Source organism: Hippoglossus stenolepis, chromosome 14 (assembly GCF_022539355.2).
Source record: "Hippoglossus stenolepis isolate QCI-W04-F060 chromosome 14, HSTE1.2, whole genome shotgun sequence".
NCBI classification, from domain to species: Eukaryota; Metazoa; Chordata; class Actinopteri; order Pleuronectiformes; family Pleuronectidae; genus Hippoglossus; species Hippoglossus stenolepis.
Window position 1 is genome coordinate 1345224 of NC_061496.1, and position 10000 is coordinate 1355223.

Here is a 10000-nt window from a genome sequence, read left to right on the forward strand (position 1 = left end):
GCGCTGCTTAGTGGATCCTCGTCCGTTCAGCTGCTGTTTGTCTCTTTCGCTGACGCTTGGCGGAGCGTGAGCTCACGAGCCCTCGGGACCCGGACATCCTCTAATACGTGCATCCCTCTCTGCCCTGCTCCGTCTTTGTGATGCTCTGATGTCACCACAGCCGCCCGCAGGTCTGATGCTGCAGGTTTCACCATCAAGGCTTCAGTACAAAAGAGACTCATTTATGGAGCAGAGACGAGTAGAGAGGGTTTGAAAAAAGGACATTTTATCAGTTACAAACAATAAGTGGAGACGAGGGGGGAGGCAGGGTTCAGCTCTTTCCTCGGGCTGCTGAGTAATGTTTTTGTTCGTTGGCCTTTGAATTCATTTCATGCTTAATCTCATCCTGCGCTGGTGGAGCAAAATCTACAAACTGTGCTTTTATGTGAGCTGCACTTTGGATAAGATGCTCTGGATCTCTGCCGTCAAACCTTCTGACTGTTGTGGTGGAATCTAAAACGTGGGGATGCAACGAATACTTTAAATCTGCTGTGAGACATTCAAAACATTAATAACTTCAACCTTAGAATCTGATTTGGGATCAGTTAACACACCTCCAGGATCCACAGCGTCCACACACACACACACACACACACACACACACACACACACACACACACACACACACACACACACACACACACACACACACACACACACACACACACACACACACACACACACACACACACACACACTTAGGGGTCAGGACCTCGGAGCTAATGAGCCTCGCTCGGCTTCCTCTGGAGACTCAGCTGAGAGGAAATACAGCAGAACAAGTTTTACGAGGATCCAGGAGTCTGGGAGAGACAGAGGAGACAGACATGGTCGCTCAGTAGCCGGACACAGGGTCAGAGGAGCAGGGGTCGGGGGTCGGGGTCGGAGGAGGGTGATGGCTCCTCTGTGGAAGGCCATGCTGTCTAAGAGCAGCCCGTTGTACAGAGACTCTCTGTTCTCCTTCTCTCTGTGGGAGTGGAAGGCTCAGGAGCGAGAGCTGCTGCTGCTGAAGAGACACACGGACAGGGAGAGGAGGACGCTGCTCACTCAGCTGGACAAGTAAGACCAAACAAAGAGACAGAGACAAATCAACATCATATATCTCCTGCAGACGAAATCCAAATCAGGGAGATTATTCACTAGTTCAGGGTTTGTTGTAAACGTCTGTTTGTGATGTTGTCGATGCTTCAGGATTATTCCTCGTCAGTCGTGAGTCGTCCTCAAACAATATTCTGTCACTTTTTATAGTTTGTGTGCAGAACTTTTTTATAAACAGTCTGTGGTGCAGAGCGAAGCTAGAAAACCTTGTGTTCATCCTACCTGGTTTATCTCCACTGAAGATTTTATAGTTAATGTTTTTCATACAATGAATCTGAATTTCTTTCTTACTGTTCACGTGTGTGGTTTATATATAAGTTTGAAAGATGACGAAAGGATTTTAGAGGCGAAACAACCGTGGTTTCACTTTGTAGACAAATCGCCAAACAGGAGATTCTGTGAATGTTGTTTTCATGATGGAGATCAGCTGATCTGTCCTTCTGTCTCTGTCCTTCTGTTGTCTGTCTCTGTCCTTCAGTCTCTGTCCTTCTGTCTCTGTCCTTCTGTCTCTGTCCTTCTGTCTCTGTCCTTCTGTCTCTGTCCTTCTGTCTCTGTCCTTCTGTCTCAGTCCTTCTGTCTCTGTCCTTCTGTCTCAGTCCTTCTGTCTCTGTCCTTCTGTCTCTGTCCTTCTGTCTCAGTCCTTCTGTCTCTGTCCTTCTGTCTCTGTCCTTCTGTCTCAGTCCGTCTGTCATGGTGAAATGAAAATAATCAAATTATCACAATGATCTGGGGATGATTTTGACCTGAGGTTTGACCACTGCTGTAGTTTATCTGAGAAGACATGTTCAACTCAGTCCACAGACTGAGGACACGCCCTCGTCCCCACTGACTGATATAGAGGTCGTCTGTTTATTGCACATCCCTGGGAAACTAAGAATAAACAAGCTAAGTGTGAAGCCCATGAGATGAATGTTCCACAGACAGACGGACGGACGTGGACATAGAAGGTAGATGGACCTTGTAGTTGCAGAGATGAACTCTAGTCATTTGGAAACTTTTCAAGCCGGGCCTGAGAAAAGATTCTCTTACGAGCTGGAAAGAGGGTTTTTACTTCCTCTGCCCAGATGTTTGCTGAAGATTCAAGAGATTGAAATAAAGTAAACAGACTTTACAACACTTATTAATTGTCTATATGTGTGTGTGTTACAGACTCAGTAAGGAGCTGCAGCAGAAAGATAAAATCATCGAGTCTCTTCGCTCCAAACTGAACCAGCATCATCATCATCATCATCATCACTCTCACCGCTCTGACACGCCCGGCAGCAGCCACGCCCTCTCCGACGCCTCCGACCAATCCGACCGCATCTCCTACGTGTCTGATGAGCATGGATCCACGAACGAGGACCTGGATCTCTGCTCTGACGTGGACGCTGCCAGTGAGCTCGGTCAGGAGGACACGTCCACCCGAGTCGTCACAGGTGAGAGCGTAACGTCTGTCCCTTGTGTTTGTCCCTACAGGATGTAGCACCTGCGTGTCTCACTGTACATACATGAGGACAGACACATATTAACATTCACACACAAACAAACGCTGATGAAAACATAACTTACTTGGCGCAGGTAACAAATCTACTTAACATCCCTTTAAATCCACTTCCTGACTTTAGTCACGTGACGTCCCTGTTCGTCAGTGTCTCACACACACTGTCTCTGTGTCCACGGTCCGTCCCCTCCGTCGTGTCCTCAGGTGACATCAGACTCTTTTTGTTTCCAGATCGCCACTCTCACAGTAGCACCATGTCCCGCCATCCGTCTGTCCCTCCATCCATCGCCTCATCCCACAGAACCCAGTCCTGCCTCAGCTGTCCCAGCATGCATTGCCCCAGCTCGCCACACAGAGCTGCAGACATGCAGAGTCAGACAGGTAGGATGAGGTTACATCATCTTCATGTTGTTCCACCTTGTTCCTCCGACCGGCTGCTTCCTGCAGGTCTTCTTCTTCTACTGTCTCTGTCTTTCTCCTCCTTTAATTTGTCTTTTCATTCCATCTCTGTCTCTCACACTTCCACTTCTCCAGCTCCAGCTTCAGTCTTCACCTCCCCCCACTGTTTCCTCCCCGTTTCCTCCGCACCCTTACCTGTTCCTCCTCACCCCTCCACCCTGCAACCCCGTTTCCACGGCGGCGGCGGCGGGGGGGAAGCGGGGTTCACGCTGGCTGAGGTGCACCAGGAGCTGCAGATGTTACAGAGGCAGCTGGGAGCCAGTGAGAGTGCGTCGCTCGGCCTGTAAATGCATGAGTGTGTGTGTGTGTGTGTGTGTGTGTGTGTGTGTGTGTGTGTGTGTGTGTGTGTGTGTGTGTGTGTGTGTGTGTGTGCATTAACAAACATACGGTTCTACACTTAGTGATTCTGTCAGACTGAGAATTTCAATAACACAGAAGTTTCTGAGGATGAGGAGCCGCTGAGTTTATACGTCACGTCCTGCTGCTGCTCTACAAGCTCCGCCCCTGGAGAGAGTCTGACCCGGACAATCTGCTGCTGCTTCACAGGACAAACACTAACTGCACCAAATGTGTTGAAATGATCCACTTCTCTTTTCTGTCCCTCCTCTTCCTCTTCATCCGTCTGTTCTTTCTCTCATTAAATGACTTCATGTGTAATGAAGCCGGGGGGTTCGGCTGCAGAGGGATTTACTCTCTAAACTAGAAACCAAGACAGATTTATTCTGATTAACAGAGTGAGAGAAATCCGTCCCTGTCTCTGTCCGTCTCACTAACATTTCATCACTTCTAAACCGAGTCTGCTGGATTTATCCCTTTCAGGTTTTTCTCATGTGTTTTTCATTTCATTTATTCTTTTGTCTTCCCCCCCTCTGTAGGATTTTCCACCCCTCAGTCCAAACCTCTCCAGGGTTTCCCGTTCGCCCACCAGCAGTCGGACCCCTCTGGCTTCCTGCCGCTCTCGCTCCATGGCTACCAGCCGTCTCCTTTCAGCAGCAGCCTGGACGCCAGCTTAGCAATGAAAGCCGGGGCCAGTCTGCTGGAGAGCAGTGCATTGTGGGATACGACCTACAGTACCCGACCGGCGAGACTCGGAGCCGACCTGTCGTCAGGATCCTCCGGTTACCAGTCGGGCACCAGCCACACAGGTGAGAGCTTCTCAACACTGAGCGGAGAGTGAAACTTTGACTTTGGAGGTTTTAGCAGATGTTTCAAATGCATGAAATGAAATAAAATCTGGTTTATTATGATGAATCAACAATAAAAGTAGTTTGGACACAAATTTGAGTGTAGATGGTTAAAATAGAGTCAAATAAGGAGAAAGATTTTTCTCTGTGAAGCACGAGGACGTCATCATGTCTGATCTGCAGTGAACCAGCAGGTTGTTCTTCACTAACGCTCTGTGGTGATTGTGTGTGTGTGTGTGTCTGTGTGTGTGGTTGTGTCTTCAGGCTCGGAGCTGATGAAGGAGCACCTGAGAGAAGTGAGGAGTCTGAGGCAGAGACTGGAGGATTCCATCCACACCAACGACCGCCTCCGCCAGCAGCTGGAGGACCGACTGGCCCGCGCCTCCACGGAGAAAGGTACCGACCACAGGCTGTGTGTGAAGAGGAGACGAACTGCAGACACACAACCACAACACGCAGAACATCACAGGAGACGACTCGCTGCAGACACACAACCACAACACGCAGAACATCACAGGAGACGACTCACTGCAGACACACAACCACAACACGCAGAACATCACAGGAGACGATTCACTGCAGACACACAACCACAACACGCAGAACATCACACGTTCATCACATTGGATTCATTCATGCACAAGACAAAAAACATCCTTCAAACATTTGTCAGCTGTCAGTCGTTCAGATTCATAAATCACATTCAATCAGGGGAAATAATCCTCCTCTTAATCCTTGTCCTCTTCCTGCTTCTCCTTGTCCCTCTTCTTGTCCTCTTCTTTGTCCTCCTCCTCTTCTTATCGTCATTGTCCTCCTCCTCTTCCTCTCACTCCTCCTTGTTCTCGTCCTCCTCCCCCTCCTCTTCCTCCTCTTCAGGTGCCCCTACCAACATCTACATCCAGGGTCTGGACTCGGTCGGTCAGCTCTCCTCTGAGATCAGACTTCTGAAGGAGGAGAACGTCAGTCTGCAGAACCAGCTGAAGCAGAACACTGCAGAAGTAGATCAGCTGAGGGAGGCGTCGCTCCTGGACAGGGCCAAACTGAAGGAGGCGGAGCTGGCCATGGATAAGTGGGCGGAGCAAAGCAGGAAGTTGCAAGCTGAAGTGGAAGCTCACGACCGAGAAAACACACAACTGAGAGAGGAGAGAGAGAGGAGACAGGAAACCATCAACAGGTGTGAGAGAGAGAGAGAGAGAGAGAGAGAGAGAGAGAGAGAGAAGAAACCATCAACAGGGTGAGAGAGAGGAGAGAGAGAGAGAGAGGAGACAGGAAACCATCAACAGGTGTGTGTGAGAGAGAGAGAGAGAGAGAGAGAGAGAGATGTGTGTGTGTTGTCTCCTGGCCTCAGTGATGTCCTCATGATGCTGTGTGTGTGTGTGTTGTCTCCTGGCCTCAGTGATGTCCTCATGATGCTGTGTGTGTGTGTGTTGTCTCCTGGCCTCAGTGATGTCCTCATGATGCTGTGTGTGTGTGTGTTGTCCCCTGGCCTCAGTGATGTCCTCATGATGCTGTGTGTGTGTGTGTTGTCTCCTGGCCTCAGTGATGTCCTCATGATGCTGTGTGTGTGTGTGTTGTCTCCTGGCCTCAGTGATGTCCTCATGATGCTGTGTGTGTGTGTGTTGTCTCCTGGCCTCAGTGATGTCCTCATGATGCTGTGTGTGTGTGTTGTCCCCTGGCCTCAGTGATGTCCTCATGATGCTGTGTGTGTGTGTGACAGGCTCCAGCAGAAGGTGGACGTCCTCCAGCAGCAGCTGAGTGACAGTCACAGTCTGGTCCAGACTCTGCAGAGCGAGCTGCAGGTGCGTCGCAGAGGGGGCGGAGTCACCACCAACACACACTCAGGTAAATGAACATCTGTAAACATCTGTTTCTGTAGAGACATCTGGAGTCACGGCTGAGTTCAGGGTCACAAACATTAGAACATCTGAATCGATGGTAAATGTTGAAATAGTCATTTCTTCTGTCTTTGAGCAGAAACCTCTGATGACGCTGATGACCTGTTTGTGTTTCTCCACAGGTCAGGTCGGCGACAGCCTCACCTTTGACCCCAGGGAGCTGCACGTTCAGCTGGAGCAGCAGCTGAGTGGACAACCTCGAGCCCGGAGGCTGCTCTTCAGTGGTGAGCACGTCCGAACATGAAAATATCACATGAGGTCGTCAGTCGACCGGGACACGTTCAAGTTCACGTCCGTCAACACACGGAGTTGGTTTGTCCAGGTCACAATCTGTCCTCAGTCCATTTGTGCTGCTTTTACACCTGAGCTGTCACGTGGTCAAACTTCTTGATTGTAATCTGATTACCTCAAATATATTTGAAATTCTGGTGTAAATGGGGAATCAAATGCATCCTGGGTACTTTTCCAGACATTTTACTAGAGCCCTGCAGGACATGATCCAGAAAATGTCCAGAGACACTGACTCGGACATTTGTTCTCACATTCAGAACCTGCAGAACATGTCAGACATGAACATGTCAGGAACATGTCAGGAACATGTCAGGAACATGTCTGGAACATGTCTGGAACATGTCCAGACTTCAGTGCAGGTCTGATAACAGCTCCACTGAGCTCAGTACTGATGAAGATCTTTGTCCACAGACAATGTTCCGTCTCCTCCTGTGAGAGACACTGGACTCGTCGGTCCGTCCTCTCCTCTTCATGCTGGACAGAAACGTGCAGAAAACACTGGAGCTGTAGATCACGGTGAGAAATGAACCTCATTTTAAAGTTTTCTCTTCTTAACAAACCAGCTCATTCAGCTCCAGAAGGGTTTCATGTGTGTGACTCTCCCTCCAGCTGCCTCGACCCTGACGTCCCAGACACCAGACGGCTCCTCCTCCAGTCGTCATGGCCGCCATGCCGTCGGCCACATTGATGACTTCAAGGCTCTGCAGCAGCAGATCCTGGACGGCGGCACGCTGCTCCGCAAGATGGATGCCACCCTTCGGTCCCTGGTCGTTCCAGCCCTGCAGGACTTCAGCCCTCGTCAGGTGAGACCGGTCAGATGAGTCTGCAGATTCAAAGCGTCAGCTGACGTTTAACGAGCGTCCTCTGTTTCACAGCCTCCAGACTCGGGTTCGGTGAGGAAGCTGCTGTCGGACACTAAAACCCTGCGACAGGTCCTGGAGGAGGCCGACGCTCTGCTGCACATGTTCTGGAGGGCGGCTCTGCCAAAGTCTGAGGAAACCAAACAGGTCGGCAACAAACTGAGTCTGATGTAATGGAACAAGGAAAAGAAGTGAAGCTGCAGCAGCAGATCTGAAATCACGACTTCTTTATGTCAAGTCAGAGCCACTGAATGTTTTCAACAGTTTGCTCGATGATATTGTTAATCAGCAAACATAGTAACAAGAAGTAGAGACTGAAAAGTTCGTCTGAAGGACTGAGTCTAAAACCTGTTTAAAAAGCTGCTTTGAGCCACTGGGTTTTTATTTTTCTGATTACACTGTGACTGTGTGTGAACGTGTGTTAACGTGTGTGACTGTGTGTGGCTGTGTGTGACTGTCTGTAAATGTGTGTGACTGTGTCTTAATGTGTTTCCAGGATCAGTCTCTGAAAGACGAGGTGATTTCTCTCCGTCTGAAGCTCTCGGAACAAGAGCAGGCTCTCAAGGGCGCCATGGAGAGAGTGAAGAGCTCCAGCCGCACCAAAGACAACATGGAGCAGCTCATAATCAGCCAAAGTGAGTTTTATAAATCCATCAGCGCACGTTTAAAGGAGACGAACACCTCGTCACCCCCATACTTCTGCATCATGACCCACGTTTACATCTCTTAAAGGGTCACTGAAGTACAATGAAGATATTTAGAATTCTCCTGTATTTTCCTGCACATCTGTAAGATTCAGTTTAACTGATGTACGTGTAAATGATGACTCACTGTGTGTGTGTGTGTGTGTGTGTGTGTGTGTGTGTGTGCGTGTGCGTGTCGACAGTGTCCAGAACACGGGATGTTTTGAGGAAAGCCAAGACGAACTTACAGGTGAGTTCACAGCTTCTCACGTGTTTTAACTGTTTTTCATCACAAGCTTTAGTTCTTTAAAAACTGAAGATGATGATGAAGATGATGAATATCTCACTGTAACTCCCTCTCTCCTCCTGCTGAGTCTCCTCAGGAGAACCAGCTCAGGATTTCCTCTCTTCGCCAAATTTCTTCCTCCATTCCTCCTCCTTCCTCCTCTTCCTCTCTTTATTCCTCCTCCTCCTCCTCCTCCTCTTCCTCACGCCCCTGGCCTGTTAAAGGTACGGCCCTCTGGCTCTGCTGTGTTCTGTGCCGTGTTCCATTAACATGAATATGATGAATAACACAAATCTGTTTTAAACTAATCTGAGATAATGAAGCTGTTTTCAGACCTGAGTTTGTTTTTGAGATGAGAAGAACGCAGCCGGAGTTTGTTCTTCACAAGAATCTCCATGAACACATTGTACATGTGAATATAAAGAGTCTGTGACGAGGGACAGGAAGCTTCTGGTTCCAGAGCAGCTGGGATGTTTTCTTTCCTCTGGAACGTTTCAGGATCAGACTCCAGGTCTGAAAACAGCTTCAGTCAGTTCAGGATAATGAGCAGAATAAAAATGAACCTGTCCACATCTGCCCGTTTGGACACAAGCAGCTTGTTCCTCCACACGTCTGCTAACAAACCACTGTCCTCTGCTTTTCTGATGTGGGCACATCCCCTGTCTTGTTTCTTATGATGAACAACCTGGAGTGGAGTGAAGTTTGTAACGTTTGAGTGAATTATTTCAGTTTTAAGGTAAATTTAAAACTCGTGATGAAAATGTGAATAAATTCTCTTGTGTCTTTCAGGTGAAAACACACGATGCTTCTGGGAGCTCGCCCTCCCTCCTGGTCGCAGCGTCATGATGAAGTCTCAAGCTTCCTCCTCTTCCTCCTCTTCCTCCTCTGTGGTCCTGGGACCTGCCCCCCACCAGCGCCCCCTGCAGGCAGCCTTACTGTAGTGCACCAGCCCAGAGTTCCTTCCTGTTCACACAGAAGATTCTGTCTCTTAGTGACTGGGGAACATTTCAGTTACGTGATGTACGACATGTTGATGTTTGTTTGGTTTCTGACGACAGTTTCTGAATGTGAATGATCGTCACAGTTTTATTATGGGTTTTACTTGTTGAGGACAAAGTCGACTGAAGTGTTTGAGTTCTGATCTGGACTCGTGTCTAGTCCTCGTGCGTTTGCTCTTATGTGTGAAACATTGTCAGGAACTTGAAGTTAAAAAAACGTCATTAGAAATAAAAAATCTAGTTTTTCCAAACCCGAAGCTTCCGATCAGAATCCGAACAAACTCCACCTGACGGCAGCAGCCGGTCGAGACACAACCAAACTGCAAAGTGCTTCCTCTCAGCTTCTGGTGAAGCTTGTGTTTGATGTAGAACCGTGCACGTGCACGTGCTGTGAGCAGCTTGTGGAAACTAAGCCATACTTTGTTATTCTTTTGTCCTCATCATACTGAGAATGTCATCGAATGGCCAAACTACTGATATAAGGAAAAGTGACACAGAATATCCTGCAGACATTTAGTTTTTTTGCTTTTACTGTCAAATAAAACAAAAGTAAGACTTTATTTCTCGTTATCCTCAAACTCGAGAGAATCACTGTTGAGTATTGAGTCTGTTCTCTGAAGATATATTTAAAAAAAGGGTCCAACCCAGTTGTTCCTGCAGACACGGAGCTGCAGGTGAGAGAAGTGTCTGACGAGCAGCGTCTTTAATAACCAGTGTAAATAATAAC

General features: G+C 48.5%; 1 protein-coding gene across 6 annotated transcripts in view; it reads left to right on the forward strand.

The window, feature by feature from the left end:
- Positions 1 to 10000, forward strand: part of LOC118121238 (phosphodiesterase 4D interacting protein) — a 70746-nt gene that overhangs the window by 59791 nt on the left and 955 nt on the right. For 3 of the 6 annotated variants that reach the window (XM_047343100.1, XM_047343099.1, XM_047343095.1), the window contains 15 exons: positions 2284 to 2552; positions 2849 to 2998; positions 3152 to 3343; positions 3952 to 4221; positions 4525 to 4656; positions 5137 to 5434; positions 5978 to 6102; positions 6278 to 6379; positions 6858 to 6962; positions 7056 to 7249; positions 7322 to 7453; positions 7803 to 7941; positions 8193 to 8239; positions 8373 to 8499; positions 9065 to 10000. The exon at positions 9065 to 10000 is cut by the window's right edge and continues 955 nt beyond it. In XM_047343100.1, coding sequence (XP_047199056.1) covers positions 2284 to 2552; positions 2849 to 2998; positions 3152 to 3343; positions 3952 to 4221; positions 4525 to 4656; positions 5137 to 5434; positions 5978 to 6102; positions 6278 to 6379; positions 6858 to 6962; positions 7056 to 7249; positions 7322 to 7453; positions 7803 to 7941; positions 8193 to 8239; positions 8373 to 8499; positions 9065 to 9216 — 2434 coding nt within the window. In that variant the 3' untranslated portion in view covers positions 9217 to 10000. The remainder of the gene's footprint in view (positions 1 to 2283; positions 2553 to 2848; positions 2999 to 3151; positions 3344 to 3951; positions 4222 to 4524; positions 4657 to 5136; positions 5435 to 5977; positions 6103 to 6277; positions 6380 to 6857; positions 6963 to 7055; positions 7250 to 7321; positions 7454 to 7802; positions 7942 to 8192; positions 8240 to 8372; positions 8500 to 9064) is intronic. The other 3 variants (XM_047343097.1, XM_047343096.1, XM_047343098.1) reach the window with 3 other exon arrangements.